The sequence below is a fragment of the Zingiber officinale genome, chromosome 8B (genome assembly GCF_018446385.1).
Source record: "Zingiber officinale cultivar Zhangliang chromosome 8B, Zo_v1.1, whole genome shotgun sequence".
NCBI classification, from domain to species: Eukaryota; Viridiplantae; Streptophyta; class Magnoliopsida; order Zingiberales; family Zingiberaceae; genus Zingiber; species Zingiber officinale.
Window position 1 is genome coordinate 109,437,630 of NC_056001.1, and position 24,775 is coordinate 109,462,404.

Consider the following 24,775-nt stretch of genomic DNA (forward strand, 5'->3'; position numbering starts at 1 on the left):
TTGTGACAAAAGGCGCGCTCGCCCCCAGCGCCCCCGCCAACCCATCCCAAGGCCAACACGGAGGAGGTAAATCACGGGCGGCTACTAGCCTTTGGAATAGTGACTAACACATAAAGGTGATATTTATCTCGGATTTTCCAAGATTTGAACCCTAGACCTCATTATGATAACACCTCATATGCTAGTCACTGACTCATCTGAGGGGACCTTATAACTTTACTCTTGAACTCTATCTAAAAGGTCTAATGCCATTAAAAATCTCTTATATTCTTTTAAATTAATGATGTTTCTTATATCTTTTCAATATTAAATTTAGACTATTGGATAAATTCAAAACATATGTATGATTAGCAAATTCAACGTGTAAGAGCTTATACGCACAATTTATAATTTCATATTGCCATAAAATAACATATCATAATAACATACATAAATAGATTATCAAAAATGATAAATCCAATCAAACAACTTATAAATAAGCACACAAAATTAATAAATTTAAGTAATAAGATGGTAAAAGAAGATAGAAAATAGATACCTCGTTGCAAAGAGAAGGAACACTACAGTTGGCAGCGACAGAAGAGAATAAATCTGTGAAGAGATCTATCTATGATATTTAAAATGATTTTGATAAAATTTAAATAATTCTAACTAAATTAATAAATAATATTTTGATATAATAATCAAAACCCTAAATAATAAATTTTAAACTCATTATAATACATTATATCAGTTACTCATTAACCTCTACATATTTTAATAACTACTAGATAGTTTGTACATGTGTAAACTCTAAACTCCAAACTTATCTTAAATATATTATATTAAGATAACTTTTATATATTATAACAGCTACTAAAATAGGGCTAAGTCAAGAGGTATTTTTGAAAGAAAAATATCATTGAAATCCCTTTTTATTTTTTATTTTTATATTAGAAAAGTGCTCTTTTTGATGATTTATAAGCCCTTTTAATTTTTTCCAAATTTCTTCTTGCAACAAACTCTGCATATCAGCATATGTGAACACTTTTAGATGCCAAGCATTATGAAATTTGGCAACTCAAATTAACTTTCTTAAGAAAAAAATGGGGCAAGCCAACATTGTGTCACAAACTGAGTTGATTGGGCTAGTGCCCAGATCCCAGCGTGCCATCCATTTATAAGACTTGACCAAGAATCCCTTTGTGTCAGTGGGCGTCTTCACTAGACCATGAAAACAACAATAAAGATTAGCTCAATATCATTGCTTCTAAAATAACATACTCAGATAAATCCTTGCATTCATTTGCAGTTTGGATTATTCACCTTTAACTCAGCTACAGCACACAAGTCTTGGGGAGTTTATCTTTGTAAGGGAGAACAAAGCTCTGAAAGAATTTTGGACCAGGCAATGAGAAAAAACTATGTAGCTTGATTTTTGAAGTCCATAACCCTTCAGACTTCAATATCTTCATCAATTGAAATCGAGGAATTAACCTCTTTTCCAAACTAAATGCTAAAACGATTGGGTGGTTAGCAATCTCAGAAGGTTTAAGTTCAACATCCTTGATAAAAAATTCAATCTTCCTCTGCAATATTTCTGTGGAATGACATAGAAAGGTTGGACGTTGCTTGAATGCAGCAGTGAAATCCGAGTTCGACCAACCAAAGCTGTGCAAGAGCTTGACTTGGACCTGAAATTTTTCCCTGCTGACCCCGTGCAGCACATCAAGGATCCAGAGGAACATCTTAGATTTCGGGGGAATTCCAATCCCCTCTGCTCTATCAACCAAAGCCCGGAGGGATTCAGGATTATGCACGATGAAGCCGGGGTGCCTTCTAATGACACGAGAAACCCGGTCTTCAGGAATACCACATTCATCCCGTAAGAAGTTCAAGTTAGGGCGTACCACATTCTCAATGCTGGTGCTCATAAACCTATTACAGCGCCGGAGATTCCTGAGGAGAATGTCCCTCGATCCAAATAAACTTTCCCAAAACTTCAATCTGGGGAGAAGCGTGTTCTGGACGCTGAGGGAAAGAATCATGGGGTGCAACATAACGACATTGACGGCGTCAGACTCAGAGAGCCCCAATTCGTGCAAACAATTGAACTTCGGAGCTAGGATCGTCTGCACATCGCAGCCGAGCAATGATGGTATCCAAGTTATTAACTTTCTGAGATTAGCGCCATCAAGGCCCTGAGATCTGAGAAATCCAAGAACGGCGTCGGCCTTCTCGGTGGACCGAAAACGGGGGAGCGACTTGGAGACCTTGGAAGCATCGTCGGTGGAGAAGCCGCATGTATTCACGAGGTACTCGACAAGGAAGTGGGGATCGGGAGAAGCGGTGGCGACTGAGGACGAGGCGGAAGCACCGGTGGAGAAGAAGAGACGACGGAGTTGGATCGATGGAAGGAGAGCATGGCAGCGGACTAGGGAGTGAAGGTGAAACATCGCGACGGCCGACCAGGAAAGCTCGCCACGAATATAACGCAAAGACCAAATCGCAAAACCCTAATTGCAAAAGGCTTTTCACTTCAGGGCTAATTTCACATTTACCACCCTATACGTTTCATATTTTCTTAAAGCTACCCACAAATTTCACTTTTGCGTTTCATGCCAATGAAAAAAATTAGCAAAAACATTAACCTGCTCCTTTAAATATTTAAGGTTTCATTTATTTTACATAAAGTGTTATACTAAGGGAAAATTTACATACAGTCCCCATTGACAAACACAACTTTGTATACACTCTTTATTGGAAGAAATCTTGCCCCCAGGGCGTAGCGCAGACGGTGGGCGCATGGTATCTCTGGCGTAATGGCCAGTGGTCGATTCTCAGGAACTGACGACCTGGGGTTTATCCCGCCATGCGCCTATGGCCTGTATACCTGCATGAACCTCCCTCCATATCCGTGGGGCCGGCACTAGGAGGACCGCTAAGGTAGCGGATCTACCTTTTTTTTTATTGGAAGAAATCTTTCTTTTCACTCCCTAGTTTAATATACTTACCTATTTGACCCTAATATTTTAAGTATAAAAAGTCTAAAAATGAGTATAAATCTTCTTAAATTCAGTACATTAAACTAGAATCTAATATATTTTCTATCAAATTGAGTACGATTCTTTTTCTACTTCAATTGAATGGAAAATATACTAGATTTTCTTTAAATGATACTCAATTAGATGTAAAATATACTAAATTTTCTTTAAATGATATTCAATTGGATGAAAAATATATTAGATTTTTTTCAAATGGTACTGAATTTAGAAGGAATTATATTAAATAGGAAAAAAGTCGTACTCAATTTAATAGAAAATAGAAAATATACTCGATTTTAGTTTAAAATACTAAATTTAATAAGAATTATACTCATTTTTAGACTATTTATACCTAAAATATATGAAGGACAATTTTAATTAAAAATATACTTGAATATACTAAATTTTCTTTAAATGATACTCAATTGGATAAAAAATATACTAAATTTTCTTTAAATTATACTCATTTTTGGACCTTTTGTATCAAAAAAATTTGAGAGGCAATTAGGTCACAATATTTGCATGAGGGAGTTGAAGCAAATAAAACTTTATATGCAGAGAGTGGAAACAAAGTTTTTTATGAGTGAGGATTGTATGCAAAATTCAAGTTCTGATTGGAGATTTTTCTCTACTTTACTCTTATACTAATATAAAATAGTTTGCAAAAATATTTTCCTTTCAATTTATGATGCCTGAAAAGAGTTAATTACTTCATTTCTTTAAATATTTTAAGGTTCCATTTATTAGTCCCTAAAGTCACTGTAATGGAACATTTTGCTAGTAATTTACAGCTTAAAGAAATGCAATTTCTGGATACTTTATCTCATGAAATTTAATTCTCACACAGGAATGCTGAAACTAATCCAAAATATCATCTCAACAAAAAATTAATATATCCAAGAATGAGGGATTTATTTGCGCAACAAAATAAGATAGTCCAGGAAAGGTTTATCATCACCGCACCACAACAGCAACAACAAGAAGTTATAACTATTTAGAGTTTATATGAATAATTTTCCAACAATGCACAATGCAAGACTATGAATTATTATAAATAAGATAGTCTAGGAAAGAATGAGGGATTTATTTGCACAACAAAATAAGATAGTCCAGGAAAAGTTTATCATCACTACACCACAACAATAACAACAACAAGCTATAAGTTCTAACTATTTAGAGATAACTATATAAATAATTTTCCAACAATACACAATGCAAGACTAGGAATTATTATAAATAGAGTTTCCATTGATTGCTATACTGTTAGTACCTTCGGTTCTCATTGATTCAAATACTCAAGCAGGTGATAAACTCTTTCCTCATAATAAGAATATCACTTTCTGTAAAGCTCAAAGAAGGAGCTTGCAATGTGAATTCTAAGCTCCTTCAACATTCAAAAGTATTAAACCGGCTGATGTTCCGACTAATTTGAAAGAAAATAGGTTCAGCATACATCTGACTCTACATGCAAAAAGGGGGAAACCGCCTTTCATAATTCTAAAAGACAAATTTCCTCTTATAAGGAATTCAACTGGCATATCCCTAAAACAAATCCTGTTTAACTCAATCGAGTTGCAAACTGGAACTCAGAAAGCCTAACATCCTCATGTCTACCGAAACAATGACATGTATAATATAGAATATGAAAATTAAAAATGATTTTTCTATAATCTTGGCAGATGGGTATTGTTTTCAGGCTTAAATCCAACTCTGCTTGTGAAAGAGGGCAAAAATCGCTTTTGATGATTCTAAAAGACAAATATCTTCTAATTGGAAGGAGTTCAACTGCTAAGGTCCTAAAACAAATCCATTTCAACTCAATAGATTGCAAAATGGAACTCAGAAAACCTAACATCCTCATGCCTACAATTACAGTTACATTCATAATATAGAATATGAATACTGCAAGTAAACCATATGAAAACTAGGACAAGATTGGTTCTATATCATTGATGATTCTAAAAGACAAATATCTTCTAATTGGAAGGAGTTCAAGTGATAAGGCCTTTAACAAATCCTTCTCAACTCAATCAGATTGCAAAATGGAACTCAGAAACCTAATATCCTCATGCCTACAGTAGCAGTTACATTCATAATATATAATATGAATACTGCAAGTACAACATATGAAAACTATGACAAGATTGGTTCAATATCATTGCTTATCCAGTCATAAAAATCAAACCTATATAAATATAGCATTCATTAGCAGTTTGGATTATTCCCTTTGAACTCAGCTACACGTCACAAGACAAAACTTCAAGAAGTTTGGGGTGCATATCTTGGTAAGGGAGCACATACTTCTGCAAAAATTTTGGACCAGATGATGATAAAAATCCATGTATCTTGTTTCTTGACGTCCATAACCCTTCAGATTTCAATATCTCCATCACACGAAATCGAGGAATTAACCTCTTTTCCAAACTTAATCCTAAAGGCGTCGGGTGGTAAGCAATGTCTGAAGGTGCAATCCCAACATCCTTGACCAAAAATTCCATCTTTCTCTGCAACGATTCTATGGAAAGGCTTAAAAATTTTGGATATTTCATGATTGCAGTACTGAAATCGGAGTTCGACCAACCAAAACTTTTCATGAGCTTTACTTGGGCTTCAAATTTTTCCCTGCTGACCGCGTGCAGCACATAAAGGATCCAGAGGAACATTCTAGATCCCCGGGGAACTCCAAGCCCGTCAGCTCTATCGACCAGAGCCCGGAAGGTATCTGGGTTCAGCACGATGAAACTGGGGTGCCTTTTAATGGCAAGAGAAACTCGGTCTTCAGGAATACCACATTCATCCCGTAAAAAGTTCAAGTTCGGGCGTACCACATTCTCAATGCTGTTGCCTATAAACCTGTTACCCCTCCGGAGATTCTTGAGGAGGATCTCCTTGGATCCAAAAAGACTTTCCCAAAACTTCAATTTGGGGAGAAGCGTGTTCTGGATGCTGAGGGAAAGAATGGTGGGGTGCAGCATAACGACATTGACGGCCTCGGACTCAGAGAACCCCATGTCGCGCAAAAATTTGAACTTTGGAGCGAGGTTCGTCTCCACATCCCAGCCGAACAAACTTGGCTTCCAAGTTATTAGCTTTCTGAGATTCGCGCCATCAAGGCCCTGAGATTTGAGAAATCCAAGAACGGCGTCAGCCTTCTCGGCGGACCGAAAACGGGGGCGCGACTTGAAGACCTTGGAAGCATCGTCGGCGGTGAACCCGCATGTATTCACGAGGTACTCGACAAGGAAGTGAGGATCGGGAGAAGCGGTAGCGACTGAGGAGGATGCGGAAGCGCCGGTGGAGAAGAAGACGCGACGGAGTTGGATCGATGGAAGGAGCGCACGGCAGCGGAATAGGGAGTGAAGGGGCAGCATCGAGACGGCTTGTCACGCAAAGACCCAATTGGAAAACCTAATTTCAGCTACCAACAAATTTCACTTTTGCTTACATTACTTGCCAAGAATTAGGTTATAAACAAAAAGTACGCCATTATTCAAATCATAAAAGATTTTTTTTTTCAAAATTAAAACTAAAAGACACAGACGGCCCGCACACTATTTTAACGATGGGTGTAAGAACGTGCAAATTTTACTATTTGACTTCACAAATCATTATTACATGAAAATATTTTTACTGTCACAATTATTTTCTAAAACAAAATAAAAAAAAGACGGCCCACCCACAAGATTTTAACGATAGATAAAAATTCAACTATTTCACTTTAATTAAAATTACTACACACTGTTATATGAAAATACACAAATCATTATTATATAAAAATATTTTTACCATCAAAATTATTTAAATTCCTGAAAATTATTATAAAATACTTATAATAATTACTCAATAACTTTTATATGTTGTATTAACTAAACATAACTACTAAAAAATAAAGAATAACATTATAATATTTGACCATTATTAAACGTAATAATTACTTTTATAATAATTATTTAGTAACTATTACATATTAAAATAATTATCAATAATTATTATAACATCGATCGGTAGTTACTATAACATCGTCCATTAAAAGATATAATGAGAATAAAACATCTGATTTTTTTTCTAAATGAGTATTTTTTTTATAAGTTATATAATTTGGAACACCCTTTTGATTTTTGCCCTTTCATTTTTACCCCCAAAAAAACCACCTGATTTAAATTTGTAAGGTTTCATTTATTTAACATAAAGTGTTATACTAATATAAAATAGTTTGCAAGAATATTTTTATAAAGTATACTTTTAATTTTTTATGCATGAAAGGAGTTAATAATTTCAATCCTTTAAATATTTTAAGGTTCCATTTATTAGCCCCTAAAGTCACTGCAGTACCAATGATTCCTATCACTGTAATGAACATTTTACTAGTAATTTTACAGCTTAAAGAAATGCATTTACTGGATATTGCATCTAATGAAATTTAATTCTCGCATAGGAATGCTGAAACTAATCCAAAATATCCAAAATAATGGGTGATTTATTTGCACAACCAAATAAGCTAGTGCAGAAAAGGTTTATCTTCACTGCACCACAACAGCAACAACAAGAATATACTTGCAAGTCAATCCATGACTTATGAATTTCTTTCTCTAATTCTCCAGATAATTTACTAAAAAATCTTTCTCCTAATTCAGTATTATAGTAATTTCCTGAAATTAATGTAAGAGCTAAAAAGTCATTAAAAAAGGTTTAATATAATTTTAATTAAATAATTATAATTGTTCTAAGTCTCTCATCACTTCTTTTTGTCTAATATCTAAACCAGTATTAGCATCTCTGACTGTTAAGAGTCTATGAATAACATATCAAAAATTAAGTATGTTATTATCTTGAGAGGCAATACGAGCTATTTCTTGAGGAAAATGAGTTTTGAAGTCTTCCCAGGCTGCCCTGGCTACATCTCCTAAGTAGTTTTCTCCTACTCGAATCATGCTTCTCCAGATTCGATATCCATTTCATGTTTAGCCTGGTAGTCTCAACTATCCATTGTTCTAAGTAGGTGTCAGATAATTATGGATCACATTCTGTAATATTAAATAATATTGCATCTTTTCCAAAGAAAGTCATTTCTGGAGGTCTACGTTTTCCTGTTGTTCTAACTAAAGGATTATTATTAGTATAAGGTACTATCCTGGTTCTAGGGGGATGCCCTTGTCTATAATCCATAGTTTTCATAGTACTTTCTGGTAGTCGAACTTCATATGGTTTTGAAGTTGCAGATGATTCAGCAGGGTTCATAAGTTGCATATTACCTATTGGTTTAGTCTGCATCAGTTTTAAATGTTTGTGATGTAGACTTTTAAGTATTTGTAATTGGTTTTCTAAGTATGTTGTAGTTGTTTGATACATTAAATTTAAATGAGGTACTGATTCTTCTTCTGTTTTTATTTCAGGAATCATAGAAGTGGGCTGATATCCAGAAAACCTTACAGAAAGCTGATTATTACTGTCTTTATACATTAGTGATGTAGTAGGTTTTAACGTAGCATCATGATTTTGTAAATTAATATTCCATTCTAAACCAGCTAATGTTTCAGAAGTGTATTCTCTCGGTTTTAAAAAGTGTATGCCTTTAGTGGTTAAGGCTTCTATCATATCTGTAACAGAGATTTTAAAGTGGTTATGCATATAATTCATGATTTTTCCTAAGAAAATTATATCAAGTTGCAAATTATCACCTTGAAACTGGCCATATCCTTTGGCTTGGATATGTATTTGTATATGTTTAACAAAATCACAAATAGTCATATTAAAATTGGGACATAAATAAGTAATGCCTAAATTGGCATTCATGTCTACTTCAATTAATCCTATGATAGCTTTCTCTGTATCAGAGAAGCGAGTATCATGTAAACTAATAATATTTTTCCTCCTAATTTAGCTCTAGTTAGACCTCTTAGGCCAAATACAATAAGACCAAGATGTATATAATTATGTCTTCACAGATAGAGGCTTTTAGCAGCTTCTTCTGTCATAAGACCAAGTTTAACTTCTCCTCTATCAGGGAGATGAAGAGCTTCTTGTCTATGATGTCGATAGACAGAAGTAGAGAAATTAAGAATTCCTTGATTATAAAGTTTCTTTGGATTTAAAGCATTTAATTGTTTATTAGAGAAAATTATTAAGTCTTTATCTGCATCTATCACTTCTTCTAGTCTTAGAGGTCCTAAAGTAGAAGTATTATTTCTTCTGGTTATAGTATCTAACCATGAAGAAGAAGTATTAGCTTCCATAGATCTAACAGATCTAGAAGTACATGCAAAAGGTTCAGTTTGTCAGACTCATGAAAGCCTTTTCCCTTTTTTTCTTTAGTCAGATAATTATTTTTTTTTCTTTCCCTTTTTTTTTAGTAATACAGTTGTTCAAATTTTGCCTAACTAATCCCCACAAATTATGGAACTTTAATTGTATCCCTAACAATTCTCTCCTCAAACGAATAATCATAATTATTCTTATAGTCTGGGTCTCTCTACGAGCACCCGATCACTCTTGACTTACTTTAAGCTACACTATAAACATCCGGTCATCCTGACCTGCTCTGAGCTCTACATGACATCTAATTTAGATCATGTCTCTGATTGTTGGTTAGTCCTAGGAAAACATACGGTTTCACTGTACAAAAATTTTGTACAAGTGTCGAACCTTTCCTTAAATAACCTATTGTGTTCTTTAGAAGTTAAATTAGGAATCGCAGATGGAACTTAACACCATTGATTCCAAATTTAACTTATCTGTTCTTAATGGTTTAAATTTGGATCGCAAGCGGAACTTAACACTATTGATCCAAATCCATCTATGTTATTAATTTCATTAAATATTAATCTTCAAAATTAACTTCTAGGACTGCATGACGAGGCACATGACCTTCTTGGATATGAAAGCAACCACCACCGCCTCAACAAAGCTTTTTAAGGAAAGCTAATATTTAATTTCCTTAAATAACTCTAGGTTAACCAAAAAGAACAATCGAATCACAAATTCAAAAAACAAAGAAAACACAAACTCAAAAAATAAATTCGAAAAACTAGATCTAATGCCTCTTGTGTTTGGAATTCATACAAAGAAAAATAACTACCATGATGCGGAAAACAATTGCTAATTATACTTTCTCTTTGTATGCTAATGACCTCGAGATCTTCTGTCGTATTCCTCACCTCGCCTTGGACGTCATGTGGACGACGATCCTCCAAGATGAACACCACCCAAAAGATTTATTCCTCTTTCTCTAAAATCCGGCCACCACCACCATCGAGGAGAAGAGAGCAAAGGGAAAAGAAAAGGGAAGAGGGAGGGCCGGCCACACCAAAATCTCCAAGCAAGAGAATAAGAGTTGTGTCTCATGAGGCCTCCTCACCCCTTCTTTTATATTACTTGCCCAAGGCAAATAAGGGAAGAATTTTTACAAAAATTAAAATCTTCCTCTTGTTTTTCCTTTTCCCTTTTTATTTTCCTTTTCTTTCCTCTTGATTGAATCAATCACCAAATCATTGGGTAATGATTTTAATTTAATGCTTATTTGGCCGGCCACCTTGCTTGGGCACCAAGCAAGGGTGGTCGGCCCCCTTAAAGAGGAAGAAAATATTTTTTTTAATAAAATTTTATAATCCCTTATAAAATTTTACAAGCTCTCTTCTAATTTTCTAAAGTAGGAGTTAAAAAAGGAAAGCTTTAAAAATCAAAACCATGTTTTAAAATTTAAAACTTCTCTTATAAAATTTCCTTTTTTAACATGGTGATAGAAAATTTAAAATTTAAAACTTCTCTTCATTTTTTTTTCTAAACCATGAGGATGGTTAAAAAATGAAAGTTTTAAAATTTTTAAACTTTCTTTTAAAACATGTGGCATAATTCAAATAAAGAAAGTTTTTAAATTTATAATCTCTTTTAAAACTTGTAGTTTTCTACAAAGATAAGATTTTAAAAATTCAAAACACCCCTCCTTGTTTGAATTATTATGGCCGACCCCTACATGCTTGGGCACCAAGCATAGGGTCGACCCTTTAAGAGGATATGATGGGCGGCCATTGCTTGGTCACCAAGCAATGGACCGGCCCCCTTCTTGGACACCAAGATGGATCTTTTTTTTGGATAGACTTGAGGCTTTAATGAGACTACGACAGAGACCTAGAGGAGAAATTGGTTTTGGCCTTTCGATGAGCTTGAATATCCCGTGTTCACCCCGAACACACAACTCAAGTTCATCGATAATAACTCATTCCACTAGAGAGTTATTATCGCACTACCACACCAATCCCAAATTACATTATGGGCTCCTTCTTATCATGAGTGTGTTAGTCTCCCTGTGTTTAAGATAATGAATGCCCACTAATTAAGTAAGTTACTGACAACTTACTTAATTAATATCTAACTCCAAGAGTAGTACCACTCAACTTCATTGTCATGTCGGACTAAGTCTACCTGCAGGGTTTAACATGGCAATCCTTATGAGCTTCTATTAGGGGCATTCTCAACCTAGATTACTAGGACACAGTTTCTTTCTATAATTAACAACACACACTATAAGTAATATCATTTCCCAACTTATCGACATATTGATTTATCGAGCTAAACCTCACCCTTTGGTAAGTCAAAGAAATAAATATTAAATATATGTGCTTGTTATTATATTATGATTAAGAGCACACACTTCCATAATAACTAAGGTCTAGTTCTTTTATTAAGTCAGTACAAAAAGAACTTACCTAAAATGATCCTACTCAATACACTTAGAGTGTACCAGTGTAATTTATTAATCAAGATAAACTAATACTTAATTACACTACGTCTATTCCGATGGTTTGTTCCTTTCCATCTTAGTTGTGAGCAACTGTTTATAATTTATAAAGAACCGACAATATGATCTTCTGTGTGTGACACCACACACCATGTTGTCTACTATATAAATTAATTGAACAATTACATTTAACAAATAAATGTAGATATTGACCAATGTGATTCTTTTATTTCAAAAATAAATGTTTACAAAAGCTAGGATTTTAGTATACATTCTAACAATCTCCCACTTATACTAAAAGACTAAGCTGTCATATCTGTTGTCATACATCTGATTCTCATCCCCTCCACATGCCGATCAAAAGGTTTCGACGGAAGGGCCTTAGTGAAAGGATCTGCCAGGTTATCTGCTGATGCAATCTTGGCGACGACAACTTCTCCTTGCTTGACGATGTCTCGTATCAGGTGGTACTTGCGCTCTATATGTTTACTTGCCTTATGGGTTCATGATTTCTTCGAGTTTGCAACTGCACCGCTATTATCACAATAAATTATGATGATTTTGGGTAAACCAGGAATCACATCTAAGTCCATTAGAAAATTCCTGAGCCATACAGCTTCTTTGACTACCTCAGAGGCTGCCTCATACTCAGCTTCCATGGTTGAGTCCGAGACACATTTCTGCTTAACACTCCTCCATGCAATGACTCCACCTCCTAGAGTAAACACATAGCCTGATGTAGACTTACTGTTGTCCCTATCTAATTGGAAATCTGAATCTGTGTAACCCACAGGGAGCAAATCATCTGCTTGATAAACTAGCATATAATCTCTAGTCCTTCTCAGGTACTTCAATATATGCTTTACAGCAGTCCAATGTCCTTGTCCAGGGTTACTCTGATATCTGTTAACCATACCTATGTCAAAACAGATATCAGGTCTCGTACACAGCATTGCATACATAAGGCTTCCTACAGTCGAAACATAAGGAACTGCCTTCATATCCTCCATCTCCTTTGATGTCTTCGGAGACATCTCTTTAGATAAGGTATTATACTTTAAATATAGCAAAAACATTAACCTGCTCCTTTAAATATTTAACGTTTCATTTATTTTACATAATGTATTATACTTGATCATGTCTGAGAGTCGAATCGATGGACGCTGAGGAGATGTCGCTTATATTGACTGGATGTAGATTGAAGATGACGTGGACTTCCAACGAGCTAAGCTTGCAACCACAAATCGTTTGTGCTGAGCCGAGGAGGGATTCTCCGGTGATGATCCTTCGACGCTCAAGTCAGTCACCGACGGCAAGCGAATGAAATAGAGAAGAGAAAAGAGTAGCAGCGTAACTGTAGCTACAGTAGTAGTGAACATACCTCCATCGAAGCTTGGGGGATCCTTATATAGGACTTCTGGGAGGCACATGCATGCTTCCCCAGTCATGCACGCTTCTCAAAACATACCTGGAAAGGATGTGTCAGAAAAGCGTGTCTGACGTCATACCTTAACAACCCGAGCATATCCCTGACATGACAGTGGAAGCTTCCACCGTACGATTCTCGGTCTGACCGTGCCGCCTGTCGGTGACACTGGTCCCTATGAAGATATCACCAACTTCTCCTTTTGACCATTATTGGGCCGAGCGAGAGAGTCCGCTCGGCCAATGGTCTGCTGTCTTGACTCCGTCCTGTCGGGCGAGGGAGTCGTGCTTGCTTGGTCGGGGCTGCATCCACTGTTTAACTGAGCGAGACGGCCGCTCGACCCTCATCCTTCCCTGCTTAAGCTTTATAAGCGTCGGAAGCTCGGTATTTGGCCGAGCTGTCGAAGTGCTGGATCGGCTACTCTTCATGTCGACCGGGAAGGTGGTTCGCCCGATCAGACAAATGCCCGGGATGTTGACAACTTTGACTATGATCCTCCACGTGGCGATTGTTAGAGTATATACTAAAAGTCTAGTTTTTGTATAAATATTTATTTAGAAATAAGAATTACATTAGTCAAGTATCTACATTTATATATACTGAGTGTAGTCGTTCAATTAATTTATATTGTAGATAACACGGTGTGTGATGTCACACACAGGAGATCGTGTTATCGGTTCTTTATAAATTATAAACAGTAGCTCACGACTAAGATGGAAAGAAACAAACCATTAGAATGGTCATAGTGTAATTAGGTATTAGTTTATCTTGACTAATAAATTATACTAGTACACTCTAAGTGTATTGAGCAGGACCATTTAAGGAAAGTTCTTTTTATACTGACTTAATATAAGAATAAGTCCTTAGTTATTATGGAAGTGTGTGTTCTTAATCCTAATATAATAACAAGCACATATATTTAGTATTCATTGCTTTAACTTATCAAAGGGTGAGATTTAGCTCGATAAATCAAAAGACCCGATAAGTTGGGAAATGATATTACTTATAGTGTGTGTTGTTGATTATAGAAGAAAACTGTGTCCTAGTAATCTAGGTTGATAATGTCCCCAAGAGGAGCTCATAAGGATTGTCATGTTAAACCCTGCAGGTGGACTTAGTCCGACATGACGATAAAGTTGAGTAGTACTACTCTTGGATTAAGATATTAATTAAAATGAGTTGTCAAGTAACTCAATTAATTAGTGGACATCCGACATCTTAAACACAGGGAGACTAACACATTCATAATAAGAAGGAGCCCAAAATGTAATTTGGGATTAGTGTGGTAGTTTAATAATAATTCTTTAGTGGTATGAATTATTATTGATGAAATTAAGTTGGGTGTTTAGGGCGAACACGGGAAGCTTAATTTCATCGGGAGACCAAACCTAATTTCTCCTCTCGGTCCCTATCGTAGCCTGTTGTATATAGAGATTTATATCCACCACATATCCACTTCTTACCCACCTTTATACCCATCCTAATGGGGCCGGCCAAGCAAGCTTAGAACCCAAGCTTGTGTCGGCCAAGTAAATAGGATGAGTTGAGTTGGTGTGGCCGGCCATAGCTTGAACCCAAGGTTGGTGTGGTCGACCACATCATATTAAAAGGGATTTTATTGTTAATCTTTTCTTAATGTGGATATCATGGTTTTAAAAGAGAAGTTAAAATTTAAATCTTTCCTTTTATAACTTTCTACAAAAAATTAAGAAAAGATTTGAAATTTTTCCTTATTTGTAGATTGAAAGGAGATTTTAATTTTGATAAACTTTTCTTTTTTGTAACCATGTTCATGATTTAAAAAGAGAGTTTTAAAATTAAAAATTTCTACAAAAGATTAAGAGAAGATTTGATATCTTTCCTTATTTGTAAATTGAAAGGAGTTTTTAATTTTAGAGAAAACTTTCCTTTTTGAAAATCATCGACGTGTTTGAAAGATAGATTTTAATTTATTAAATTTCCTTTTATAACCCACCATGAAGGGATAAATTATTAGAGAAATTTTATTTTTAAAATTTCCGGAAACAAATAAGGGAGTTTTAATTTTATTTAAAACTTACCTTGTTTTGGAAGCTTTTAAAGTGGTCGGCCATATGGTTTAAGAAAAGGATTTTAATTAATTAAAATTTTCTTTTCATGGCAAAGTTATAAGGAAGTTTTTATTTAAATTTTCCTTATTTGCCAAGACCAAGGATTATAAAAGAAGGGGTAGGGGTGCCTTCATGGCGAACAACTCTATTCTATTTTTCCTCCCTCTCTTCCTTGGTGGTGGCCGGCCCTAGAGCCTCTTCTCCTTCTCTTCTCTTCCTCCTTTGTGGTCGGCGGCATCAACACAAGAGGAGTCCATGGTGGCCAGTTCTAGCTAGGAGAAGGAGAGAAAGGAGGCTTTGTTTCTAGCATCCCTTGGAGCTTGGTGGTGGTGGCCGAACCTCACATCTCTTGGAGTTTTTGTGGTGGTCGAAACTTGCTTGGAGAAGAAGGGCTTGGGTGGTTCTCATCTCAGAAGATCGTTGCCCACACTGTTGGTTGCTACTCGGAAAGCCTAGAGGTTCCACTGTACAAAAATTTTGTACAAAGGTCTGAACTTTTTCCTAGCTACCATGTGTTCTTTTAAATTAAATTTTGGATCGCCTGCGGAACTTAACATGTTTGATCCAAAACTTAATCTATTTGTTCTTTTAGGTTTTGACTTGGATCTCCTGCGGAACTTAACACGTTCGACCCAAATCACCTTAAGTTATTAATTTCATTAAATATTAATTTCCATAATTGGTTCCCAGTACTGACGTGGCGAGGCACATGGCCTTCTTGGATATGGGAGCAACCACCACCGACTAGACAAAACCTTTTATGGAAAGCTAATATTTAATTTCCTAAAATAACTTTAGGTTAACCGAAAAGAACAATCAAATCACAAGGAAAAAGAAAACAAAAGAACACAACATCGAAAAACATATTCGAAATACTAGAATCGCATGCCTCTTGTATTTGGTATTATTTCCAAAAATAACTAGTATGATGCGGAAAGAAAAATTACTAGTTATACCTTTAGAAAGACCTCTTGATCTTCTACCGTATTCCTCTTCTAACCTCGGACGTTGTGTGGGCAACGATCTTCCGAGATGAGAAACCACCAAAGCACCTTCTTCTCCTTTCTTCAAGTTTCGGCCAAGCACTATGCTTCCAAGAGATGAAGATCTTTTTCCACCAATCAAGCTCCAAGGGATGTAAGCTTTCTCTCCTTCTTCTCCAAACTAAAATCCGGCCACCACTTGATCTTCAATGAGGAAGAGAGGTCCGACCACAAGATGGAGAGAAGAGAAAGGAAGGAGGCCGGCCACACCAAGGAAGAAAAGAGGGAGAAAATAATAGAGGTTGTTCACCCATGAAGGCTCCTCTACCTCCTCTTTTATAATCCTTGGTCTTGGCAAATAAGGAAATTTTAATAAAAACTTCCTTAATTCTTTTGCCATGAAAAGGAAAATTTTATTTTAATTAAAATAATTTTTCTTCTCACTTAAACATGGCCGGCCACTTACTTCCTCAAATCAAGGGGAGTTTTAATTAAACAAGAATTAAAACTTCCTAATTTGTTTCCAGAAATTTATAAAAATTTCTCCAATAATTTTATCCCTTCATGATTGGTTTATAAAAAGGAAATTTAATAAATTAAAATCTTTCTTTTAAACATGTGGATAAAAGAAAGTTATCTCTAAAATTAAAATCTCTTTCAATCTACAAATAAGGAAAGATATCAAATCTTTCTTAATCTTTTGTAGAAACTTATAAAAGAGAATATTTAATTTTTAAACTCTCTTTTAAATCATGAACATGTTTAAAAAGGAAAGTTTTCTTAAAATTTAAAATCCTCCTTTAATCAACAAATAAGGAAAGATTTTCAAATTTTAAACTCTCTTTTAATCATGTAGATGATTTACAAATAAGGAAAGTTTTTACCAAAAATTAAAACCATCCTTTTAAACTACAAATAAGGAAAGAGATTAATCTCTTCTCTTAATCTTTTGTAGAAAGTTATAAAAGGAAATTTTAATTTTTTAACTCTCTTTTAAAATCATGATATCCACATAAGAAATAATTTTATTATTAAAAATCCTTTTTAATATTCTAGTGGTCGGCCACCTAAGCTTGGGACCCAAGCTTTGGCCGGCCAACTACATGACTCATCCACTTGGTCTTGGCCGGCCCTAGCTTGGGTTCCAAGCTAGCTTGGCCGGCCCCATTGGATGGGTAAGAAGGTGAGTATGCGGTGGGTATAAATCTCTATATACTAGAGGCTACGATAGGGACCGAGAGGAGGAATTGGTTTTGGTCTCCCGATAAAATTAAGCATCCCGTGTTCGCCCCGAACACACAACTTAATTTTATCAATAATAATTCATTCCACTAGAGAACTATTATTGAACTACCGCACCAATCCCAAATTACATTTTGGGCTCCTTCTTATTATGAGTGTGTTAGTCTCCCTGTGTTTAAGATAACAAATGTCCACTAATTAAGTAAGTTACTGACAACTCACTTAATTAATATCTAGCTCCAAGAGTAGTACCACTCAACTTCATCGTCATGTCGGACTAAGTCCACCTGCAGGGTTTAACATGACAATCCTTATGAGCTCCTCTTGGGGACATTCTCAACCTAGATCACTAGGACACGCTTCCTTCTATAATCAACAACACACACTATAAGTGATATTATTTCCCAACTTATCGGGCTTATTGATTCATCGAACTAAATCTCACCCATTGATAAATTAAAGAAATAAATATCAAATATATGTGCTTGTTATTATATTAGGATTAAGAGCACACACTTCCATAATAACTGAGGTCTTTGTTTCTTTATAAAATCAGTATAAAAGAAACGACCTCTAATGGTCCTACTCAATACACTCTAAGTGTACTAGTGTAATTATATAGTTAGGATAAACTAATACCTAATTATACTACGACCTTTCAATGGTTTGTTCCTTTCCATTATGGTCGTGAGCTACTGTTTATAATTTATAAGGTACTGATAACATGATCCTCTGTGTGTGACACCACACACCATGTTATCTACAATATAAATTAATTGAACAACTACATTTATCATAAATGTAGACATTTGACCAATATGATTCTTATTTCTAGATAAATATTTATACCAAAAGCTAGGCTTTTAGTATACACTCTAACACACACAACATCCGAGATTAGAAGAGGAATATGGTAGAAGATCAAAAGGTTATTTGCTTACAAAGAAAGGTATAACAAGTAATTGTTTTCCGCATCATACTAGTTTTCTTTGTATAGTCATTTTTGGAAATACCAAACACAAGAGGTATATGATTCTAGAGTTTCGAATTTGTAATTCGAGTTTGTGTTTTTTTGTTTATTTTTTCGATCTTGTGATTCGATTGTTCTTTTTGGTTAAACCTAATGTTATTTTAGGAAATTAAATATTAGCTTTCCTTAAAAGGCTTTGTCTAGGAAGTGGTGGTTGCTCTCATATCCAAGAAGGCCTAGTGCCTCGCTATGTTTAATCTGGAAGTCAATTATGGAAATTAATATTTAATTAAATTTATAGCATAGGTGAATTTGGATCAATAGTGTTAAGTTCTGCTTGCGATCCAATTCTAAACTGATCCTGTCCGAAAGCTGAATCAACGGACGCTGGGCACGTGGCGCTCTCCGAGTCGCTGACGTAGATCTCCGACTGGTCGTACGAACCTCCAGCGAACCTGCACAGAATTCGGGCCGGGAAGGGGTTCCCGGCGGCGACCCTCCGACGCTCAAGTCAGGTAAGCGAACAACGAAGAAGTGGCTCCAAATATTGTAGAACGCGTACCTCCGGCGAATTATAAGGCTCCTTATATAGAGCGGTGAAAGAGCTCACGCACGCCTACCGAGGCAAATACGTGTCCTTAGTGTAGGACCGTTGGGCCGGCTAGAAGGGGGGTTGAATAGCCTAAAAAAAATAAACAGAAAAGACCCTTCTCGAACTTTCAACAGAACACTTGCATAAAGTAAATTAGCAGTAAATAAAAAGCAGAAAGAAGAGGCTCACAATTTGACTTGGTTACAACCAAGGAGGTTGTTAATCCAAGGAATGAACGTGCACTAAAATATCTCCTTCAGGCGGAGAAGCCTCTTACAGCAGTGAAAGCATAAAAGACAGAAGCTAAACTAGAACAGAAGCGCACAAGTGTTTGAAATGTAAATTTCTGAGTTGATTTGAAGCTTCTGTACCAAGGCTATATTTATAGTCTTGGTCGGGGCGCCTGGAAGGGTTCTGGGCGCCCTGGGGGGGATAAATTTTATCCCCCAACGTTCAGATCGAGTTTTGACTCGATCTGGTGAAAATACTGGGTCCGGGCGTTCCAGGCGCTCGGGCCAGCAAAGTCAACCAACGTTGACTTTTTCATCCGGGGACCACTGCTCCAGTTTGGTTCGGCTCGGTCCGGGTCTTCTACTCCGGATCCGCTTGCATGGGTGATTTCTGCTATCCGGAAAAGGGCTCACCCGAACCCAACTTCCGGTCTTCTCGAGTGTGCTTCCCTCCGGCTTCTCGTCCCTCGGAATTACCGCGTGTTTCCTTCTCGTCCGCCAGCGTACTCATCCGCAGTCTTCGTCCCTCGGTCGTCGACCTTCTCGCTAGCTGCGTCTCTTGCTCCCCGAGCAATCTTCCGCTCCGGCTTTCGTCCCTCGGAACCACCGGACGCTGTACTCTTCCGCAGCACTTCGTCCCTCGGACTGTCGTCCTTCTCGCTAGCTGCGTCTTCCGCTCGACTATCTGTGTTCCTAAGCTCCTGCACACTTAGACACAAGGTTAAATACAAACAGGACCTACCTTAACTTGTTGATCACACCAAAACAACCTTGGGGTTCCAACAATCTCCCCCTTTTTGGTGTGATCAACCCAAGTTAAGCTAGGGTTAAAATAGACATAAAATAGAATTAAGTAAATTAACTTAATTTGTAACTTAAGTGCAAAAAGATAGAAAAAATATATCTACCTCCCCCTAGACTTATACTTTCCCTTCTCCCCCTTTGATCACAAAAAAAATGGGGTTCCAAGAAAAATAATCTAAGGGTTAAAGACTTAGAAAAAAATATTTCTAGAAAAGTTTTAAGTTTTTAAGAAATTTTTTTAAAAAAATTTCTAAGTTTCAGAAAAATTTTAACTTAGGAGAAAATGATTTGACAATTTTTCAAAAAAAAATTCTAAGTAACAAAATTTTAAAAAAAATTTCTAACTTAAATTTTTGAGAATTTTTAAGCACAGTCTTTTAGAGCAAATGACTTAGGCAATTAAAAAAAATAAGTAAGTAAATTTCAAAATTGAAATAAAATGTTTTAAATAACCTTTTTCAAGCAGTAATTAATTCTTGTATTAATGCTTCATTGGTAAGTTAATTAAACATTTATTTCAATATTTTGGCTTCCAGGTCGTGGCGAGGCACTAGGCCTTCTTGGTTATTGGAGCAACAACCACTTCCTTAGACAAAGCCTCATAAAGAAATTCTTTGTTTAATTTTCTCACTTAAAGCGCTAATTTTAAAAAAAATCAATTTAAGCATGATTTAGGAACCCAATATAGGTTCCAACCTACTGAATTAACTAAGAAGTTTTTAGGGACATATTTTCTTGAAATGTTCCTAATTTGTCCCGGGTGATATTTAAAGTACCAATTTAAATTATTAACTCTTCTAAAATTGGTTTTAGATGAACATGCATAGTTTTTTAAGTTATCTATTTGAATTTTCAAATTTTGATTTTCTAATTCCAATTTCTCATTTCTCATTTTTCAATTTTAATTTATCTAATTCTTCTAAGAGACAAGACTTAGCTAGAATTACTTTTAAATTTTTATTTTCACTTTCTAATTTGCAACAGTCTTTTGTTAAAAGTTTAACGAACTTAAACATTTTATCGGGAGGAAGAGATCGTACCTGACTTACCTTGTCGATCTCGTTGTCCGTTTCTCCCCCTGAGCTGCTGCTTTCTTCCGACGTGTCTCCCCCTTCATCGATGCTCTCGATGCTCATTTCGGAAGAGCTTGAATCGCAGTCGTCGTCTTGATGACTCGCCATCAATGCGAGTCCGGAAAATGCTTCAACTTCCGATTCGGACGAGGTATTGTCCCACGTCGCCTTCAGGGCCTTTCGTTTTTGGATAGGCTTCTTACCCTTTTCCTTGTCTATGTTCTTCAGCTTGGGGCAGTTGTCCTTGACATGCCCTTCTTCGTTGCAATGGTAGCAGCGGATAGTTCTTTTCTTTCTACCCTGTGGATGGTTAGTTTTTCTAGAATTGTATAACTTCTTAAATCGTCTTACCATCATTACCATTTCCTCGTCGTCGAGAGAAGATTCCGATTCAGGTTCGTCTCTCGAAGCTTTGAGGGCGACGTTGTTCTTTGGCTCCCTCATTCCTGCACATCTTGACTCATGCACTTCAAATGTTGAAAAAAATTCTTCTAATGAAATTTTTTCTAAGTCCTTCGAAATGTAAAAAGCATCTACTAGTGATGCCCATTTTGAATTTCTAGGGAAGGAATTTAAAGCGTACCTGAGCGAATCTCGGTTACTTACCTCTTCTCCGAGATTCGAAAGTCCGGTGATGAACTCCTGTATTCTCGAGTGTAGATGTGCAATTGTTTCAAGACGGAGGTTGATGAGCTGGTTGCGAAGTAAGTCCCGTCTCGCAAGCTTGGCTTCGGATGTTCCTTCGTGTAATTCAAGGAACTTCTCCCAAAGCTCCTTTGCCGAGTTGTAGGTGCCGACACGGTTGGCTTCTTGTGGCGGAAGTACGGTTAGCAGATGGAATTCTGTTTTCTTATTTGCCACGTACTCGGCCTGCTCTTTCTTTGTCCATTGATTTTTCGCTTTGCCCTCGGGAGCTTCAAAACCGAGTTCCATTATTAGAAATAAATCAAAATCGGTACCGAAAAATACCTCCATGTGCTTCTTCCAGCTTGCAAAGTCCCCCTCGAATTTTGGTGGGTGGATGTTAGATCCAGCCATCTCGTTGCTTCGTTCGGTCGATCCTGACTCGATACCACTTGTAGGACCGCGGCTAGAAGGGGGGTTGAATAGCCTAAAAAAAATAAATAGAAAAGACCCTTCTCGAACTTTCAACAGAACACTTGCATAAAGTAAATTAGCAGTAAATAAAAAGCAGAAAGAAGAGGCTCACAATTTGACTTGGTTACAACCAAGGAGGTTGTTAATCCAAGGAATGAACGTGCACTAAAATATCTCCTTCAGGCGGAGAAGCCTCTTACAGCAGTGAAAGCACAAAAGACAGAAGCTAAACTAGAACAGAAGCGCACAAGTGTTTGGAATGTAAATTTCTGAGTTGATTTGAAGCTTCTGGACCAAGACTATATTTATAGCCTTGGTCGGGGCGCCTGGAAGGGTTCCGGGCGCCCTGGGGGGGGATAAATTTTATCCCCCAACGTTCGGATCGAGTTTTGACTCGATCTGGTGAAAATACTGGGTTCGGGTGCCCGGAAGGGGTCCGGGCGCCCCGGGCTGCTCCGGGCTGCTCCGGGCGCCCCGGACTGTTCCGGGCGCCCCGGAGCCCAAAGTCAACCAACGTTGACTTTTTCATCCGGGGACCACTGCTCCGGTTTGGTTCGGCTCGGTCCGGGTCTTCTACTCCGGATCCGCTTGCATGGGTGATTTCTGCTATCCGGAAAAGGGCTCACCCGAACCCAACTTCCGGTCTTCTCGAGTGTGCTTCCCTCCGGCTTCTCGTCCCTCGGAATTACCGCGTGTTTCCTTCTCGTCCGCCAGCGTACTCATCCGCAGTCTTCGTCCCTCGGTCGTCGACCTTCTCGCTAGCAATCTTCCGCTCCGGCTTTCGTCCCTCGGAACCACCGCGCGCTTCCTTCTCGTCCGCCGGTGTACTCTTCCGCAGCGCTTCGTCCCTTGGACGCACAGCGTGCTGTCCTTCTCGCTAGCTGCGTCTTCCGCTCGACTATCTGTGTTCCTAAGCTCCTGCACACTTAGACACAAGGTTAAATACAAACATGACCTACCTTAACTTGTTGATCACACCAAAACAACCTTGGGGTTCCAACACTTAGCCCATACCTCGGTATGTGTTTGTCAGAAAGCTTACCTGACACCATACTGCTACAGTCCAGACACGTCTTCGATGAGACAGCAGAACACCTTGTCGCCAGATTTGGAGTATGGCCTAGTCATAGAGCATGACAGCTGTCAGAAGATGTTCCTTGTCCTTCTCTCCCTACTCCATGTCGGGGCGTCCGGCCGGCCGACACTCACCTCACGTCCGGCCGGCCGGCACTTACATCACGTCCGACCCTCCATATGCACTGGTATGCTTGGGAGATCCTCGGTAATGTGCTATATGGGGACTGTTCGCAGTATGCTACCTTATGTCTTCGACCGGGCGTGCCGTCCGCTCGGCCCTATGATCCTGTTCAGCGAGCGTCGGAACCCCGACTCCCGCCGGGGCACCTTTTTCCATCAGTCAGACACTGGTCGGCCGGCCGGGCAGTCAACCCCCTTCTCCGGTCGGCCTACCGCTCCCACCTTTTCTCGATCGTCCGGTCGGTCCCTCCTTATCCGATCGGCCACCTGGCCCTCTGACTTCCACGTGGCGTTGACTCCTCGGAAAGGGGGTCCCCCGTTCTTACCGCCGGATCACTTGCCTCCTCTTCAAGTCTAGTCGAAGGAGGCGAAGTCCGACTGACTGGACCGCCAATCTGACTGGACCGCCGATCTGACTGAGTAACGGCCGCTACACTAGTCCGCTCGGCCGGGCTTGGGGATGCTCATCCGCTCGGCTCACACTCTTTATTACACCCGTTCGGCGATGTCTTGCTCGTGCCTTGTATTCCCTTGGAATCCATGCCGAATCTTCTCCCTTACTGCCAAGCACGTGCACTGCGCGCAGTAAGGGGCGTTCATTAAATGTGACCTGTGTCCTGCTGACACGTGGCGATCTCACTGTTGTCAGCGTATGGCGGAGGCGTTACCACCGATGGGACAACCGCCGTTTGAAATGAGCGGCTGGATGATAGCCTCGATCTTTACGACCTGAATCAGACGGCTAGGGCTATCAGAGGCCAACGCTATAAAGCTCTCGATTTCTTCTCTCCGCCGCATTTCTGCTCCATCACACTTCGACGCCCTGCTGCTTCTTTCTGCTATGGCGACTCTGTTTCTCAGCTCTCCGACGACCTCGCAACCCCTTTCGATCACCCTTTTACTCGTAAGCCCTTCTTTTCTTCACTTCCTCATTCCTTTACGCTTTCTGTTAGCTGCCCTTGTCGTTCTGCCACCTTTCTTCCCTGCTTGATTTCCCTTTCTTTTTGTCCCGCATTTCTTTTTTACTTTCGACCATGACTAGCACTTCCCAGCCGACCGCCGGCGCTCCTGGTCTCTGGTACACGACCATGGAGAGCCGGTTTGACGAAGAGGACGCACTGTGCCTCACTCGGACCTATGAACTCCCTGTTGACCATCACATAGTACTAGCTACCTGTTGGTTGCTACTCGGAAAACCTAGAGGTTCCACTGTACAAAAATTTTGTACAAAGGTCTGAACCTTTTCCTAGCTA

At 38.1% G+C, this 24,775-nt stretch overlaps 2 protein-coding genes across 3 annotated transcripts; both read right to left on the reverse strand.

The window, feature by feature from the left end:
* Nucleotides 1-968: 968 nt before the first annotated feature.
* On the reverse strand, nucleotides 969-2,622 carry LOC122014264 (transcription termination factor MTEF1, chloroplastic-like). 2 transcript variants are annotated; one of them, XM_042570449.1, is made up of 2 exons: nucleotides 1,306-2,622; nucleotides 969-1,198 (listed from the first exon to the last, which is right to left on the reverse strand). In XM_042570449.1, the coding sequence occupies exon 1, from the start codon at nucleotides 2,433-2,435 to the stop codon at nucleotides 1,317-1,319; it is 1,119 nt and encodes a 372-aa protein (XP_042426383.1). In that variant the 5' UTR covers nucleotides 2,436-2,622; the 3' UTR covers nucleotides 969-1,198; nucleotides 1,306-1,316. The 2 variants fall into 2 exon arrangements, with proteins under 2 accessions (XP_042426383.1, XP_042426381.1); XM_042570447.1 differs by having other exon boundaries at nucleotides 969-1,203; nucleotides 1,306-2,621.
* Nucleotides 2,623-5,260: 2,638 nt separating this feature from the next.
* On the reverse strand, nucleotides 5,261-6,394 carry LOC122014167 (transcription termination factor MTERF15, mitochondrial-like). The gene has a single exon (XM_042570346.1). It carries the CDS (start codon nucleotides 6,392-6,394, stop codon nucleotides 5,261-5,263), a length of 1,134 nt encoding a protein of 377 aa, XP_042426280.1.
* Nucleotides 6,395-24,775: the final 18,381 nt, after the last annotated feature.

What these genes read in the sequence shown, in the direction of transcription:
- LOC122014264 (XM_042570449.1), bottom strand. Translation starts at nt 2,435, where the DNA reads ATGTTTCACCTTCACTCCCTAGTCCGCTGCCATGCTCTCCTTCCATCG.
- LOC122014167 (XM_042570346.1), bottom strand. Translation starts at nt 6,394, where the DNA reads ATGCTGCCCCTTCACTCCCTATTCCGCTGCCGTGCGCTCCTTCCATCG.